This window comes from Salmo salar, chromosome 11 (assembly GCF_965601325.2).
Source record: "Salmo salar chromosome 11, fSalSal1, whole genome shotgun sequence".
Taxonomy (NCBI): domain Eukaryota; kingdom Metazoa; phylum Chordata; class Actinopteri; order Salmoniformes; family Salmonidae; genus Salmo; species Salmo salar.
Window position 1 is genome coordinate 99540658 of NC_138301.1, and position 18508 is coordinate 99559165.

The window sequence follows — 18508 nt, forward strand, 5'->3', positions numbered from 1 at the left end:
CAGAAAAAAACAACTCCAACGTAAATTCTGATGATACAACTTTGAGGTATAGGTCTACATCAACATACTGTTTCTTCCACCATCGGGATTTGATAAAAATGTGTATATTACTCGGTAGGAGTTCATAATGTCCATATAAGATAATTTCTTGATAAATACAAACAAAATACTCTGGACAGTATTAAAAACAGAAAACAGGGTAGACTTCTTAATTGCATTAATTTAATTTGTCAATTAAGAAAAAAATATTACAATCAGAAATGCATCTGGTGATACTGGTAGCCTTGCATTTGTGACATGACAAGACCAATTTGTATAGCTGTGAATGATGCATCAGGGAGCCTGTGCTCAGTGAGAGCTACCTCAGACGGAGGGCAGGCTGGGAAAGATGTTAGACCACCAGTTCACAAAGCGCACCCTCATCTTCTCATGGACATAGTTCTTGTTCATGTTGGCATTGATCTCCAGGTACTTTTGCCCAGAGGTGGTGTATGCAGGCCAAGTCACAGGCACCTTGGACTCCCCGTTGTTGGGGTCTCTGTAGTGGGAAAGGGGTTGATGGTAAGAAAAACATAATGGTGAGAATATTAGGTATATTATAGTTTTCGTGAGGATAACATCACTTATACCGTAATCACATCCAGTGGGGAAGATATATATATACAGTATATGATTGCATTGCAGATATTTTTTACCCGGTCCTGGCGAAGTTGGTCCAGTAGGCAATCAAGTATCTGGAGACGTCACGGTGGCTGGGCCAGTATGCCAGGGGCGTGGTGAAGGGCTTGCCGAATACATACTGCAGGTCATCAGCATGGTCAGCCTCCATCCAGCTGGGGTAAGGTTGGACTATCCCGGCCATGCGGCTGGGCTCCGAAAAGAGGTAGGAGTAGGTGCGTACAGATCTGGGGTAGGGCAAGGAGAGGAGGAATGATTACATATCAGATATGTATTGCTAGGATGGGAAATAAACTGGGTGAGAAGGGCTGTGCTACAGTAACAATGAGGAAGACTCACTGGGCATTAGAGGCGTGCAGGTAGAGAGCAACCTGGGTAGGAACTAGGAAGATGTAGTCAGTTTCGATCATAACAACGGTCTTCTTGATTGTCTTCTGGCTAGGCTCGTCTCCCCAGTCAGCCGTGTACTCTGCGAAAGCGTTGTTGGTAGCAGCCTCTCCCTTCTTAGTCAAAGAACCCAAGAGCAGTTTCACGTCTGACCTGTAGTGAGAAAGAGGAAGAGAGATGCACTATATATACAAAAGTATGTGGACACCCCTTCATATTACTGGATTTAGCTATTTCAGCCACACCCATTGCTGACAGGTGCATAAAATCGAGCACACAGCCATGCAATCTCCATAGACAAACACTGACAGTAGAATGGCCTTACCGAAGAGCTTAGTGACTTTCATTGTGGCACAGCCATTCTACTGTCAATGTTCGTCTATGGAGATAGGATGCCACCTTTCCAACTAGTCAGTTCATCAAATTTCTGTGCTTATTGACCTGCCCCGTTCAACTGTAAGTGCTGTTATTATGAAGTGGAAACGTCTAAGAGCAACAACGGCTCAGCCACGAAGTGGTAGGCCGCACAAGCTCACAGAACGGGACTGCCGAGTGCTGCAGCCCACAGCGTGTAAAAACTGTCTGTCAGTTGCAACACTCACTACTGAGTTCAAAACTGTCTCTAGATGCAATGTCAGCACAAGAAACTGTTAGTCTGGAGCTTCTTGAAATGGGTTTCCATGGCCGAGATCACCATGTGCAATGCCAAGTGTCGGCTGGAGTGGTGTAAAGCTCGCTGCCATTGGACTCTGGAGCAGTGGAAATCCGTTCTCTTGAGTGATGAATCACACACCACCATCTGGCAGTCCGATGGACGAATCTGGGTTTGACGGATACCAGGAGAACGCTACCTGCCCCTATGCATAGTACAAACTGTAAAGTTTGGTGGAGAAGGAATAATGGCCTATGTCTGTTTTTCATGGTTTGGGGCAAAAACCCTTAGTTCCAGTGAAGGGAAATTTTACCGCTACGTTATACAATGACATTCTAGATAATTCTGTGCTTCCAACTTTTTGGCAACATTTTGGGGAAGGCCCTTTCCTGCTTCAGCATGACAATACCCCCGTGCACAAAGTGAGGTCCATTGAGAAATGGTTTGTCGAGATCGAGTTGGAAAAACTTGACAGGCCTTGACTGGAGGCTGTTATAGCAGCAAAGGGGCGACCAACTCCACATTAATGCCCATTATTTTGGAATAAGATGTTCGACGAGCTGGTGTCCACATACGTTTGGTCATGTAGTGTACCTCTATATTGTTTTATCGTATTCATGAAGAATTATGACGAGTTAAATGGGAAAGTTACCCTGTCAGGAAGCCTTCATTCATATATAGCATCCAGCTTAGATGAAGCGATGCTGTGCAATTTTCCTTATTTTTTATAACTTTTTTTCTCTTGCCTCCATTGATTTAGTCATCCTAATTTTGGCCATCCTACAAGGGTAAAAACATCAATGACTTTTCAATGGATGATGGTAGAAACATGAGGTTTGGACCATTGGTTTTCTTAGAGGAGTTTCTACAAAAGTGACATTATTTTACCCATTGATCAAAATATGCATTTTTGATTGGATACCCTAGACATAAGGCCCAACAGATATAACAACCCCTTCTGAATCTCACTGTGGCTGAACTGATAACCCTGTCCTTTATTATTTGATTCTACTACTACTTGTTAGACTCAGTTGGTTCTGTAAAATCTGCAGTCCCATTTAAGCTACACCATGCACATGGCCAACACCGAACAGAGTGCCCTCTTCCTCCCAGGTAACCAATCAGCCCTCTTCCTCCCAGGTAAATAATCAGCCCATAGCATAGCCACTCACACAGGGACGTTTTCACTTGGATTGTTGATATTGGGGATGTCCTGGCCAGTGAAGAGGTGGGCATCCATGCTGTTGACCCCGGCGAGGTAGTCAATGTCAGCGGCGTTGTGGAACAGGTTACCTGGGTGATCAGGCAGGAAGTCCCCATCGATCACAGGGGAGAGGACCAGGTTGTCTACCATGGGGGCTAGAGAAGACAGGCAGAGACAGACATACCTCTTGATGCTATCGGCAGGACATGGCCATCACCAAATTACTGTGTAAAATGGTGGGCTGAGGAGATGTGAGCATCAGGCTAATGCTCATCTATACAGGTATCATTACGGGCATCAATGCATGCAAATCACATCCTCCTCAGCGTGCTGCTCACAGTGTGCCACAGCCCCGTACATTAATCTCAGTGAATACTCACTGGAGGGAGAACCACTCATGGACGTGGTACCGGCCAGGGTGAGAACCTTAGCGTCAATAAGTTTCAGGCAGGCCATCATCTGATCATCCTTGGGGCAGCCCACCTTCTCAGCAACCTAAAGAGACAGAAAGGGGGATGAGACATCCCTTTAACAGCCAATATCCCTCTCTGTCAGTCCATATTCCACCTCATTGTTACAGAAGTACACATACCTTCTCTGCAAAGGCACGGGGGTTCATGTTGATAGCCCAGGGGCAGAGAGCAACACCACTCTGGGAGATTGCCCTGCGGATCAGCCCTTTGTTATGGGGAGAGAGTGTCTGTGTGGCGGTAAAGTACATTCAAACTCGAATTAGTACATTGCATTCAAACTCAAATTAGTACATAGTACATCTGTACCTATCTTTGCTTACAATCATAGCAGGAGAACCCTGCTTAATGCTTACACATATCTAACTATCTAAAAAGTTAAATGTTAAAAAGGTCTGAAATACACGTTTTTTCCATCAACCTTTTTAGACACAGGACACAGAGTTCTCCGACATCTCAGGAACTTGTGACAAACAGCTGACTATGTAGCGTACAGGACATCATGGTCCAGAATAAAGAAGCAGAAATCTCACTGTTCTCATTGTTAAATGTATCACCACCCTACCAACTAACTGCATAGACACAACAGTTAACAGAAACTAGACACTTTGACAATTAACCTATGCTTTATGACAGGAAGACACTGAATAATCATGACATTTTAATGAAGAGTATATAACATTAAGACTGAAGAAACATCATTCTACTAGACTTTCTTTGTATTTTGACATCACTACCTTTGCCCTGAGAGCTCTGTATTAAAAGTGTTCCTCTCCTTTTTTAGTCCCACACCTGGAAGCTGGAGCTAACAGCGCCGGCAGACTCCCCGAAGATGGTGAGGTTGTTGGGGTCTCCTCCGAAGGCCCGGATGTTCCTGTTTACCCAAGCAATGGCAGCGTGCTGGTCCCACAAACCATAGTTACCTGACATTGAAGACAGCTCTGTGAGCCAGCAGCAGTACTCTACCTACTAATTTCCCGTGGGCAGATTCTGCATGTCAGGGCCGGCTCCAGGCATAAGCAGTCGCTTATGGAACTCAGTCTGGGGTCTTAACTTACTGTTGAGAGTTTGAGTAGTAGAATACATAAGGTGCGATTTCAAAATGTTGTTGTGCATCAGCAGTTTTTCTCTTGTTATGTCTGTTACTGACAGTCACTCAATTAGCCATGTCAGCGAAGAATATTTTGATTGGTAAGTTAGTCTAGCCAGCAATCATTGCCGAATACCGATTGGGCATGCAGGGCATGTGGCCAGGGGACTTGACCTCCAAGTTTTGGATAAATGTGTAGAATATCAGGAAATTTGCTTTAAAACTGCAAAAAAAGTCTCTCCACACCATGGCTAGATGGGTAGAGTTTCTTTTTGAGTTACCTTTCGCGAGGTTGGACACTTTGTTTTTGATGGAAGTTTCAATTTCTAACACATACAGTATGGACACGGAGTTAAAGCATTCACGACACTGACCAAATTACTCAAAATGTAACTTCCGGGTTAAGAGAGATTATCTACGTACACGAAGTTAAAGCAATCACGACACTGATCAAATTACTCAAGATTTTACTTCCTGGTTAAGAGAGATTATCTACCTGCTCACATACTGTACATCTGGCTCCAACAGAATGGCTCAAGTTTCTGAAAGAGCCAGTTGATTACTAAAAGTTAGAAAAACACAGTATTCTTAAACAGTATTCTCATATATTGGATTCAGTCACCTGAGAATCAGTACATGAAGAACAGGTCAATGTCATACATCAGCTGATGTGACACTGATTGTGCCACGGCCATTCACCCACCCACCTAGCCAGCCAGCCAGCCAGGAAAAGCGTTGGTTGACACCTACCAGGTCCGCTGGCATCTCCAGAGCTGAGGAAGCCCAGGGTGCCCACACGGTAACCCAGGGTCACCACGATTACATTGCCTCTGTTAGCAATCTCCTCCCCGTCATACAGATAGTTATCCAGGAAGTTAGCGCCCATAGAGCCACCAACCTGGAAACCACCTCCATAGATCCACACCATTACTGGCAGACCAGTGGAGACTAGAAAGAGAGGAGAGATATTTCAATACATTTGTAGAATTACACCATATAGTCATATCAATATTAGTATTACTACAAGTGAGCAGTTCACACTGTATGATGTCTCAATATGTGGATGAAAGACAAGGGCTGACGCCTTATTAGCTGTTGTCCTACTCTAGTGACAGGTAAAGACACAGGCACAGGTGTAGGATCTTAATTTGAGCCAGTTTGCTTCAGAAGGAAAATAATCCTGCAGCAACAGCAAATGTTAATTATTATGTGGATTATAGTCAATGGACATTTTCGTTGAGGTTTATACAAATTTCGAAAGAGAAAATCAAGTCTGAAATTTCTAAGTGGAAATTACAAACTTGAGAAGCTTTTTTAAACCGCAAATGGATTACAAGTTTTAGTTATACTGCAACTGGGTGATCAAATTAAGATCCTACATTTGTACATAATACATACCGCTGCTGCCCTGAGGGACCCATATGTTCAGGTAGAGGCAGTCCTCTTGGCCACGGGTGTCAGACTGGAGCAAGTTCAGCTGCATACACCTCGGTTTGAACTTAGTGGCCTTGAGAACACCTGGAAGGAGACACAGGGAGAAGCAGTCAGTCAACTGATCAGTGTTAGTAAGAGTAAGGTCTGATACATGACTGTCAAATATTTATTTAAAAATCTGCTTCAGTATTACTACATTGTTTTGTACAAATAACATGATATTCCTTGCTGAATGGATAGACATCTGAGGCATTTAGTTTTTTTGGTACCCACCATCCCATCCAGGATGACGCTTGGGCTTCTCAAACTTGCCGGGCTTGTCAGCGAAGGGGATTCCTTTAAAGACGTCCATGGTACGGAACAGTCCATCAGAATTGATGTTCTTCCCCTGCACCATGCCTCCCTCAGTGTACACCACTCCAAGCTACACGTCCACACCCAAAGGGCAGATACCAACTCATTAAACATTCAGTAATATGTGCATGTGTAAAGTGTGAAACTGTTTTTTATAATAGGCACCAATCTATTCAGTGTTGCTATTTTATGGATGTAGTGTCATTGTTTTTTGTTGTTCATAAGTACGAACTGTTGCAAAAAAGATGTTCAGCTGTTGAATTCACACCGCTTGTCAACCCATTGCTGATAAACATGTGAAAAAACCTGCAGCTTGAGTACAAATGCAGGAGATGTTCTTAACTCTTTGATGTTTTAAGCCTTTGTGTTTTACTATTGTTTACTTTCTCAGTATAAACTATTTTATACTTAGTAGCCTTTTTTTGTCCAACTACATTTCTATAGTATCTTCTTCACTTCAACGTGGTGATCAAAACCACAGATCGTAAGAGAAAACATTGCTACATTAAAACAGCTACATTATCAAATATCACATTTGGAAATGTGTTTTACTAAAAAAGCTAATCATTTCTTTAACTACAGTAAAGATCAAATGATCAAAACCAAATCAACTAAAAAGGACTTACAGTGGCAGCAGAGGCGGACCCCAGGAACAGGGCAGCAGAAACCAAAATCCCCAGCGTCTTCATAACAGTCATCCAAAGACACCTGTAAGCACACCTTTTATATAGGAGGAGGCCCCTCCCATCTCTCTAGCCATATTACACGATCACAGAGCATGTTCTGTTCCAGACAGAGTCCATAAAGGTGCCCGCAGGTTAAATTTTGTTCTGCTCCTAGAAGAACTCGGTGAGGCAAAAGTGAACGTTTGTGCTAGCAAGTGCTGAGCGATTAGTGCTTTTTGAGTTTGTTTCGGTTTGATTATGACATTGTTTTCACAGTTTTCGATTTCAATTATATATTTTTTAATTAAATGTGTTATGCATTATGTGGGTTGAATGTTGTAACACAGATTAAAATAATAAATGTAAAAAAAATCAAATGACATTTTATTGGTCACATACGCATGGTTAGCAGATGTTATTGCAAGTGTAGCGAAATGCTTGTGCTTCTAGTTCTGACAGTGCAGTAATATCTAACAAGTAATCTAACAAATTCACAACAACTACCTAATGCACACAAATCTAAAGGGATGGAATAAGAATATGTAAATCTAAATATATGGATGAGCGATGACTGAGCTGCATAGGCAAGATACATACGAGATGAGTAATGTAAGATATGTAAACATTATTAAAGTGGCATTATTTAAAGTGACTAGTGGTCCATTTATTAAAGTGGCCAATGATTTGAGTCTGTATGTAGGCAGCAGCCTCTCTGTGTTAATGATGGCTGTTTAACAGTCGGATGGACTTGAGATAGAAGCTGTTTTTCAGTCTCTCGGTCCCAGGGTTGATGCATCTGTACTGATCTCGCCTTCTGGATGGTAGCGGGGTGAACAGGCAGTGTCTCAGGTGGTTGTTGTCCTTGATGATCTTTTTGGCCTTCCTGTGACATCAAATCAAATCAAATCAAATGTATTTATATAGCCCTTCGTACATCAGCTGATATCTCAAAGTGCTGTACAGAAACCCAGCCTAAAACCCCAAACAGCAAGCAATGCATGTGAAAGAAGCACGGTGGCTAGGAAAAAACTCCCTAGGAAAAACTCCCTAGAAAGGCCAAAAACCTAGGAAGAAACCTAGAGAGGAACCAGGCTATGAGGGGTGGCCAGTCCTCTTCTGGCTGTGCAGGGTGGATATTATAACAGAACATGGTCAAGATGTTAAAATGTTCATAAATGACCAGCATGGTCAAATAATAATAATCATAGTAGTTGTCGAGGGTGCAACAAGCACGTCCGATGAACAGGTCAGGGTTCCATAGCCGCAGGCAGAACAGTTGAAACTGGAGCAGCAGCACGGCCAGGTGGACTGGGGACAGCAAGGAGTCATCATGCCAGGTAGTCCTGAGGCATGGTCCTAGGGCTCAGGTCCTCCGAGAGAAAGACAGAAAGAGAGAAAGAGAGAATTAGAGAGAGCATATTTAAATTCACACAGGACACCGGATAAGACAAGAGAAATACTCCAGATGTAACAGACTGACCCTAGCCCCCCGACACATAAACTACTGCAGCATAAATACTGGAGGCTGAGACAGGAGGGATCAGAAGACACTGTGGCCCCATCCGATGACACCCCCGGACAGGGCCAAACAGGCAGGATATAATCATTGGGTAACATCGGGTGCTGTAGGTGTCATGGAGGGTAGGTAGTTTGCCCCCGGTGACGCGTTGACAGGATACAGTGATACAGCCTGACAGGATGCTCTCGATTGTGCATCTGTAAAAGTTTGTCAGGGTTTTGGGTGACAGGCCAAATTTCTTCAGCCTCCTGAGGTTGAAGAGGCGCTGTTGCGCCTTCACCACATGGTCTGTGTGGGTGGACCATTTCAGTTTGTCTGTGATGTGTACACCGAGGAACTTAAAACGTTCCACCTTCTCCACTGCTGTTCCTTTGATGTGGATAGGGGGGTGCTCCCTTTGCTGTTTCCTGAAGTCCACGATCATCTCCTTTGTTTTGTTGACGTTGAGGTTGTTTTCCTGACACCACACTCCGAGTGCCCTCACCTCCTCCCTGTAGGCTGTCTCGTCGTTGTTGGTAATCAAGCCCACTACTGTTGTGTCGTCTGCAAACTTGATGATTGAGTTGGAGGCGTGCATGGCTACACAGTCGTGGGTAAACCGGGAGTACAGGAGTGGGTTGAGCACGCACCCTTGTGGGGCCCCAGTGTTGAGGATCAGCGAAGTGGAGATGTTGTTTCCTACCTTCACCACCTGGGGGCGGCCTGTCAGAAAGTCCCGGACCAAAATGCACAGGGCGGGGTTGAGAGCCAGGGCCTCAAGCTTAATGATAAGCTTGGAAGGTACTATGGTGTTGAATGCTGAGCTGTAGTCAATGAACAGCATTCTTACATAGGTATTCCTCTTGGTAAGATGGGATAGGGCAGTGGGCACTGTGATGATGATTTCATCATTTGTGGACCTGTTGGGACGGTATGCAAACTGAAATTGGTCTAGGGTGGCAGGTAAGGTGGATGTGATATGATCCTTGACTAGCCTCTGAAAGCACTTCATGATGACAGAAGTGAGTGCTATGGGGCGATAGTCATTCAGTTCAGTTATCTTTGCCTTTTTTGGTACAGGAACAATGGTGGTCATCTTGAAGCATGTGGGGACAGCAGACGGGGATAGGGAGCTATTGAATATGTCAGTAAACACACCAGCCAGCTGGTTGGCGCATGCTCTGAGGATGTGGCTAGGGATGCCGTCTGGGCTGCCAGCCCTGCGAGGGTTAACACGCTTAAATGTCATACTCACGTCGTCCACGGAGAAGGAGAGGGGGGCCCACAGTCCTTGGATATCGGGCCGCGTCGGTGGCACTGTATTATCCTCAAAGCGGGCAAAGAAGGTGTTTAGTTTGTCTGGAAGCAAGACGTCAGTGTCCGTGACATGGCTGGTTTTCTTTTTGTAGTCCATAATTGACCGTAGACCCTGCCATATACGTCTTGTGTCTGAGCCGTTGAATTGCGACTCCGCTTTGTCCCAATACTGACATTTCGATTGTTAGATTGCCCTGCGAACTACGCTGTGTATTTTCGGCCATATTCCCGTTCATCTTTCCATGGTTAAATGCAGTTGGTTGCGCTTTCAGTCTTGTGCGAATGCCGCCATCTATCCACGGTTTCTGGTTAGTGTAGGTTTTAATGGTGACAGTGGGTACAACATCTCCAGTGCACATCCTTATAAAGTCACTCACCAAATCAGAGTATAAATTGATGTTATTCTCTGAGGCTGCCTGGGAACATTTCCCAGTCTGCATGATCAAAAGAATCTTGAAGCGTGGATTCCGAATGGTCACACCAGCGTTGAATGGTTCTTGTCACGTGTGCATCCTGTTTGAGTTTCTGCCTATAGGACGGTAAGAGCAAAATGGAGTTGTGGTCGGATTCGCCGAAGGGAGGGCGGGGGAGGGCCTTGTACGCATCGCGGAAGTTAGATTAGCAGTTGTCCAGTGTATTGCCCGCGCGAGTGCTACAGTCAATGTGCTAATAGAATTTAGGTAGCCTTTTTCTTAAATTTGCTTTGTTAAAATCCCCAGCTAAAATAAATGCAGCCTTGCGATATATCATTTCCATTTTGCATAGAGTCCAGTGAAGTTCCTTGAGGACTGTTGTAGTATCTGCTTTGGGGGATATACACGACTGTGACAATAATCAATGAAAATTTTCTTGGGAGATAATATAGTTGGCATTTGATTGTAAGGAATTCTTGTTCAGGTGAACAAAAGGACTTGAGTTCTTGAATGTTGTTATGATTACACCATGAGTCGTTAATCATGAAGCATACACCCCCGCCCTTCTTCTTCCCAGAGAGATGTTTATTTCTGTCGGTGTAACACATGAAGGAACCCAGTGGCTGTACCTACTCCTCCAACATATCTTGAGAGAGCCATGTTTCCGTAAAACAGAGAATGTTACAATCTCTGATGTCTCTCTGGAAGGCAACCCTTGCCCTAATTTTGTCTACCTTGTTGTCTAGACACTGGACATTGGCAAGTAATATACTCGAACCGATGGGTGGTGTGCACACCTTCGAAGTCTGACCAGCAGGCCTCTCCGTCTACCTCTTCTGTGGCGGCGTTGTTTTGGGTCTGCCTCTGGGATTAGATCCAATGTCCGGGTGGTGGTCTGAACAAAGGATCCGCTTCGAGAAAGTCGTATTCCTGGTCGTAATGTTGGTAAGTTGACGTCGTTCTTCCCGACTGTATGTAATAACACGTGAGATTTTCTGGGCTAACAATGTAAGAAATAATACATAAAAAAATACTGCATAGTTTCCTAAGGACTCAAAGCAAGGCGAACATCTCTGTCGGCGCCATCTTGACTACATCACTATTCAGACCCTTTGTCAATTGATTGGACATGATTTGAAAAGGAACTGTGGGGAAATTCTAAAGAAGAGAGACTGTAGATTCTTCTAACAACAAATGTATTTTTAGATTTGCAAAAATGAAGCAATCAGCCATTAGTAAGAATAGTTCAGAGTGTAAAGCTTAACGAACATACTGTAGTTGGGTCTCAGCTTTTCTAGAAAAAGTACCACCTCTTTTGTCTACGTGGCAGTTTAGCAGAAGTGTGGAAACGGGCGGAACATAGTGTAAAATGCGATTGGTTTGTTTCTGCAGATTAAGATAGCCCGAGGTTGATAGCACGAGGGCTCAACCATATATAACTGCATTTTGTCACAGTTCACACCATAATGTGCTCTTTCCTGCAAGGCTCCATACAGCTGACTTCCTGCAGATAGTAAACCCAGGGGATGTCTCACATGCTGCGGTCACACCTAAACGGATCTCAGCTATACGCCCAGTCTTATGTCTAAGTCACACAAAGACAAGTTTGTATCAGGTGAGAAAAAACACTAGCACATAACAAGAGACTATTCTTTAACTCTTGAGGATACCCTAGGATAGGGGGCGCCACAGCGCATTTTGAAAAAAATTCGTTCCCATTTTCAACGGCCTACTAATCAAACTCAGAAGCTAGGACATGCATATACTTATTATATATGGATAGAAAACAACCTAAAGTTTCTAAAACTGTTTGAATGGTGTCTGTGAGTATAACAGAACTCCTATGGCAGTCAAAACCCCGAGACCGATTGAAACAGGAAGTGGAATTCAGAATTGTGGACTCGACTTCTCATCTTTCCCTATTAATCACACCGTTAACAATGGTTCAGTGAGCACTTCCTATTGCTTCCACTAGATGTCGCCAGTCTTTTCACAGTGGTTTGAGCCTTATACAGTCGAAACTCAGTGAATGAGACGCGTTGGAAATTGGTCACAGGGGATGGGCCATCACCATTATGACGCCGGCGGCCATGTCTACCCCCACCTTTGTAAACGGTTTGAAACACAATGAAATCATCCCCCTCGAATCTTATTGGCTCTCTTGGTGTTACAGGCCCTGAAGATTAATGTTTTACAACGTTTGACATGTTTGAACGAACCTAAATGGGAAAAAAACGTTTTATTTCGAAACGGCTGTGCGCGCCCGGCAGAGTATTTGGATACAGCATTCAGACGCGCTAACAACAGAAAGCTAATGGAACATAAATGATGGACTTTTTCGACCGAAAATACATCTGTTGTGGACCTGGGATTCCTGGAAGTGCTTTCTGATGAAGACAACTAAAGGTAGGCGATTATTGACAATATTATACAAGATGAGATGTGACATGCGATTGTTCCAAGATGGCGCCGAGCTCGGTTTATTAGCTCATTTTCTGTGTATCGCATCTCCTTTTATCGCAAAGTGTGATTACCCAGTAAAGTTAATTTAAAACCTGGTATGACAGGTGTTCTCAAGAGATATTCATCTATAAATGTTAGATTGACAATATAAATTTAAAAAATCGTTTTCCAATAGTAATAATTGGAATTATGCGCTGTTTCCCGGGACGCATTTGAGGGGAAAATAGTCAGTCAACGTTACGCGCCGATGTAAAATGCTGTTTTTATATATAAATATGACCTTTATTGAACAAAAGAATGCATGCATTGTATAACATGATGTCCTAGGTGTGTCATCTGATGAAGTTTGTAAAAGGTTAGTGCTGCATTTAGCTGTTTTTTGGTTATTTGTGATGCAAGTGGTTGGTCGGAAAATGGCTATGTTGCTGCTTTTTACGATGGACTCATCTAACATAATCTAATGATTTGCTTTTCCTGTAAAACCTTTTTGAAATCGGACGACGTGGGTCGATTCAGGAGAGGTGTATCTATGTAAAAAAAATATATATATATTATTATTTTTTTTTTTTAATTATGATTTTTTTTAATGCTAATTGGCGATATGATTTTTCGCTGGATTTTGATCCCGCTAACGGGATCAGACGCTGGAGAGGTTTTTAAGCAGTAAAACACGGGATAGCAGGACAGATTATGTAATTTTCCATGACAGCACACACCTGTCTATATAAGGTCCCACAGTTAACAGTGCATGGTCAGAGCAAAAACCAAGCCATGAGGTCGAAGGAATTGTCCGTAGAGCTCTGAGACAGGATTGTGTCAAGGCACAGATCTGGGGAAGGGTACCAACACATTTCTGCAGCATTGAAGGTCCCCAAGAACACAGTGGCCTCCATCATTCTTAAATGGAAGAAGTTTGGAACCACCAAGACTCTTCCTAGTGCTGGCCGCCCGGCCAAACTGAGCAATCAGGGGAGAAGGGCCTTTGTCAGAACCCGATGGTCACTCTGACAGAGCTCCAGAGTTATGGAGATGGGAGAACCTTCCAGAAGGACAACCATCTATGCAGCACTCCACCAATCAGGCCTTTATGGTAGAGTGGCAAGACGGAAGCCACTCCTCAGTAAACGACACCTGACAGCCCGCTTGGAGTTTGCCAAAAGGCACCTAAAGATTCAAAGACCATGAGAAACAAGATTATCGGGTCTGATGAAACCATGATTGAACTCTTTGGCCTGAATGCCAAGTGTCACGTCTAGAGGAAACCTGGAACCATCCTTACGGTGAAGCATGGTGGTGGCAGCATCATGCTGTGGGGATGTTTTTCAGTGGCAGGGACTGGGAGACTGGTCAGGATTGAGGGAAAGATGAACGGAGCAAAGTACAGAGAGATCCTTGATGAAAACCTGCTCCAGAATGCTCAGGACCTGAGACTGGGGCAAAGGTTGACCTTCCAACAGGACAATGTCCCTAAGAACACAGCCAAGACAATGCAGGAATGGCTTCTGGGACAAGTCTCTAAATGTGTCACACCTCCTCCCACTCCTCCTCTCTTGCGCTCAAGGGCACCAGGCTGCCCATCATTATGCACAACTGTCACCATCATTACGCGCATCAGCGCTCGCTGGACTCCTTGTTGATTTCCCCTCCTATATCTGTCTGTTCCTCGGTTAGATCCCTGTGTCAGCATCATTGTCATTTTTGTTTTCCCCTGTTCAGACGCTGAACAGAGGAGAATGGGAAAACTCCCCAAATACAGGTGTGCCATGCTTGTAGCGTCATACCCAAGAAGACTTGAGGCTTTAATCCCTGCCAAAGATGCTTCAACAACGTACTGAGTAAAGGGTCTGGATACTTATGTAAATGTGATATTTCCGTTTTGAATTTTTTATAATTTAGCAAACATTTCTAAAAAAACATGTATTCGGGGAGTAGATTGACTCTATTGTTTGTAGATTTATGAGGGAAAAAACTATGGAACCAATTTTAGAATAGGGCTGTAACCTAACAAACTGTGAAAAAGGTCAAGGGGTCTGATTATTATCTGAAAGCACTGTTCCTAGTCAGCTTGTTGTTGTGTGTTTTATGCAAGATAAATACTCCAGTTGATGTGCATTCACGAGTGCATAGGAAGAGAGACATGCATTCTGACAAGAAGTCAATGCACAACAATTCTTGAAATCATGGGGGGGAAAACAACAGTTTTAATGGCATTTGTTAAAAGGAGGGGGATCCCAGCTTTCCATTCCTATTTTATTTATGTATCAACTGCTAAATATGCACGATCTGCACCATTTTAAACAGGGAGTTTTTAGCATGCAAAAAGCATGTGAGTGCTTTGGGGTGTGCTTTGCGGAGAGTTGGGCAAAATGTAACAGGGATCAATTGTAGAGTAACTTGGGGTAAAACACCAACCTACCCAAGTTACCCTAACAAGTAGGCCTACATTATATTCACTGTGTTTATGCATGTTTTTTGGGGACCTTTTCCCCGCACTGCACATTTTTTAGGATGCTTATGCTGTCTGACAAGATCACTATTTTAGTAGTTCTTCAAAGTAAATAAGGCATACTTTTTTGACTGCTGAATAAAAACGATTAATCACTTAGATCATGTATTTTCAGGTAGAGATTTCACGAACCAACTGCTGTCTGTTGCATGTCTGCCTCCACACAGACCGGACAAGTAAGCGCACAATTAATTATGGTCACTGTAGTTAATTACCAAGTTTTTGCACCAAACTATATAGAATATTAGCCTGTTGAAAACTACAACTCCCTACTATTTCGCACATGTCGAGCTTGATCTGATTTATCTCTAGAGAAACTGCTCACTGAGCTCACAGAAAAAAAATGAACTAAATGGAATTCAAATAATTGAGCCAATGACGGTCAATTAGTTGTTTAAAAAACGGAAAACCCCTGAAATGTTGGTTAATCGCTCAGCACTAGTGCTTCCATATTCCCTTAAAAGACCTTCACTTGAAAAATCAGAAAAAAGCGGCAATATTACTGTAGCAACAACATAACCAGTAACACTTCTTCAAAATAGTCAGAATTAATTTAAGATAAATCAACAAAATCTATAATACATTTTTAAGTTTTGCCAAGGAGGTCTTAGTCACACCATACATTTAACTAAGATCTTTGGTGCAGTATTTCTGAAGTGAAAAAATGTGCAAGACTAGTAGTCTCTCGTTGACTGATAGCAAACACTTAATTGACGAACCCCATCCATAGTTCCTTCTCCTACTAGGAGTAGTAGTGTTGAACAATCACCGACGAAGGGGCATAGACTTCAGCTACCGAACTTCGACTTGCTTCATGAAAACATTTTGTGTGCACGAACAGCTGGGAAAAAACCTGCTGAAGACCAAAACGGAAAAAAAGGTTGGACACATTCTACATTGTAGAATAATAGTGAAGACATGAAAACTATGAAACAACACATATGGAATCATTTCCAGGGGAATGTGTTCTAGTTTTCATTTTCTATGTTTCGTTTTCCAGGTTTGGCCGAGTATGGTTTCCAATCAGAGGCAGGTGTCTTTCATTGTCTCTGATTGGAAGCCATACTTAGGCAGCCTGTTTTCCTTTGGGTTTTATGGGTGGTTGTTTTTTCGTATAGTTAGTACCTTACGGAACTGTCGTTTGTCGTTTGTTTATTTTGTTTAAGTGTTCTCTTTAAAAAATAAAAGAAGATGAGCACTCAACACGCTGCGCTTTGGTCCCCTTCATACGACCCTTGTGACAATAACGTAATTTCCTGTCACAAACTCAGATACCTCCAGCGCCTTGAGCTGTTGTTTCTGATGTTTAACCTTTTATTTTATTTTTTCTAAGTGTTTGTGTCAACACCTTATACCAACTAACCAGCTAGGTTGCAATGGAGCCCGCATCGCCTGGAATAGCTAACAAATGTTTCCTGCGCTGTAGAAGCTGTGTTTATTACACTCTTGTCCGGGACAATATTGACAATCCGGAGTTACAATGTGGCAATTGTTTGCTAGTGGAGGATTACAGGAATGAGGTGGCTACGCTTAGCAAGCAAATCTCAATTCTGTCTGAATATATGGGAAAACCGCAAATTGGAACTTTCTCGTTCTCAACTCTTATGGCTGGACGCTGCTCGGGCCTGATGGATGTTTCCCCGCCTTGTCATTTGTCCCTATCTGAATGGCCTGTGCTACCTAGAACTTGCCTGCCAAGGAAGTCGCCTCCATCTGCTTATCCTGCTGACTCCAACTACGCTGACTCCAGTAGCAGCTTCATCGTTGAGTTTGGCTCTTTTCCCTCTTTCTGGATCTGACGGGCACTACCTGCTGTGGGAGGTCTGGACCTATCGCCGGGAGCAGCGGCCGTACGCTATCCTGCTTCTCGTGGACCCTTGAAAGATTCAACAAATTATGTGAGGGGTAGGAATGGGCAGATTTCTCTATTCCCTTCTCAGGCCGTTGTACTGGGCAGTTCAATGGTGAGAAATGTCTCAGTCCCTGGAGTAAAAACATTGTGCTATCCAGGAGCACGAGTACAGGACATCAATAAGCTGCTCCCAAACATTTTAAACCAGCATCAGGAAATGTTGTCTATCATAGTTCAAATGGGATTCAATGACATTATGAAGGGCAGTTGGATTTTAAGGCATGTTTTAACTTCTATGGGCTACGTGGGACGCTAGAAATATCAGGGCAGCAAATTCAAAACAACGAAATGTCATAATTCAACTTTCTCAAAAATACAACTATTTTACACCATTTTAAAGATACACTTCTCCTTGATGTAACCACATTGTCCAATTTCAAAAAGGCTTTACAGCGAAAGCAAAATATTAGATTATGTTAGGAGAGTACATAGACAAAAATAATCACACAGCCATTTTCCAAGCAAGGACATGTGTCAATAAAACCCAAAACACAGCTAAATGAAGCACTAACCTTTGACGATCTTCATCAGATGACACTCCTAGGACATTATGTTACACAATACATGTATGTTTTGTTCGATAAAATTCATATTTATATCCAAAAACAGCATTTTACATTGGCGCGTGATGTTCAGAAAATGTATTCCCACCAAAACTCCTGGTGAATGTGCACATCAATTTACAAAAATACTCGTCATAAAGTTGACAAAATATATAACAATTATTTAAAGAATTATAGATAGACTACTCCTGGATGCAACCGCTGTGTCAGATTTTAAAATAGCTTTACGGAGAAAGCAAATTTTTCAATATTCTGAGTACATAGCTCGCCATCACAGCAAGCTATACAGACACCCGCCAAGTTCGGGGTCACCTAAACTCAGAATTAGTATTATAAATATTCTCTTACCTTTGCTGATCTTCGTCAGAATGCACTCCCAGGACTGCTACTTCCACAAGAAATGTTGTTTTTGTTCGAAATAATCCATATTTATGTCCAAATACCTCTGTTTTTTTTCGTGCGTACAGATCACTTATCCAAAGGCATAACGCGCGAGCACGGTACCAGAGACGAAAAGTCAAAATGTTCCATTACCGTACTTGGAAGCATGTCAAATGCTGTTTAAAATCAATCTTTATGGTATTTTTTACGTAAAATTGCGATAATATTCCAACCGGACAATAGCATATTTATTCAAGAAGAAAAAGAAGGAACGGTGCGCTCGCAGAACCGCGCATATTCAATCCCTTTGTCCACAGGCAGTCCACTGATTGACTGAGCTCCTATTATCTGCCCAGTGACAGGAGAATTCTGCAAAAACTTTCTGAAGGCTGTTGACAGCCAATGGAAGCCTTAGGATGTGCAACGTGACCCCACAGAAACTGTAGTTTCGATAGAGAATCAAAAGAATAACTACAATTCTCAGACTTTCCATTCCTGGTTGGATTTTTCTCAGGTTATTG

At 43.0% G+C, this 18508-nt stretch overlaps 1 protein-coding gene across 1 annotated transcript; it reads right to left on the reverse strand.

Moving 5' to 3' along the window:
- Nucleotides 1-200: 200 nt before the first annotated feature.
- LOC106563237 (bile salt-activated lipase) lies at nucleotides 201-6958 on the reverse strand. The gene is made up of 11 exons (XM_014128633.3): nucleotides 6896-6958; nucleotides 6189-6339; nucleotides 5880-5999; nucleotides 5232-5429; nucleotides 4184-4314; nucleotides 3514-3621; nucleotides 3302-3416; nucleotides 2890-3076; nucleotides 1018-1218; nucleotides 696-905; nucleotides 201-538 (listed from the first exon to the last, which is right to left on the reverse strand). The coding sequence occupies exons 1-11, from the start codon at nucleotides 6956-6958 to the stop codon at nucleotides 364-366; spliced, it is 1659 nt and encodes a 552-aa protein (XP_013984108.2). The 3' UTR covers nucleotides 201-363.
- Between the last annotated feature and the right edge of the window lie 11550 nt (nucleotides 6959-18508).

Coding starts and splice junctions, on each gene's coding strand:
- LOC106563237 (XM_014128633.3), bottom strand. CDS start 6,958: ATGAAGACGCTGGGGATTTTGGTTTCTGCTGCCCTGTTCCTGGGGTCC. Junction 6,340..6,895: donor GGTCCGCCTCTGCTGCCACT/GTAAGTCCTTTT, acceptor GTGGACGTGTAG/CTTGGAGTGGTGTACACTGA. Junction 539..695: donor ACCAACTTCGCCAGGACCGG/GTAAAAAATATC, acceptor TTCCCACTACAG/AGACCCCAACAACGGGGAGT.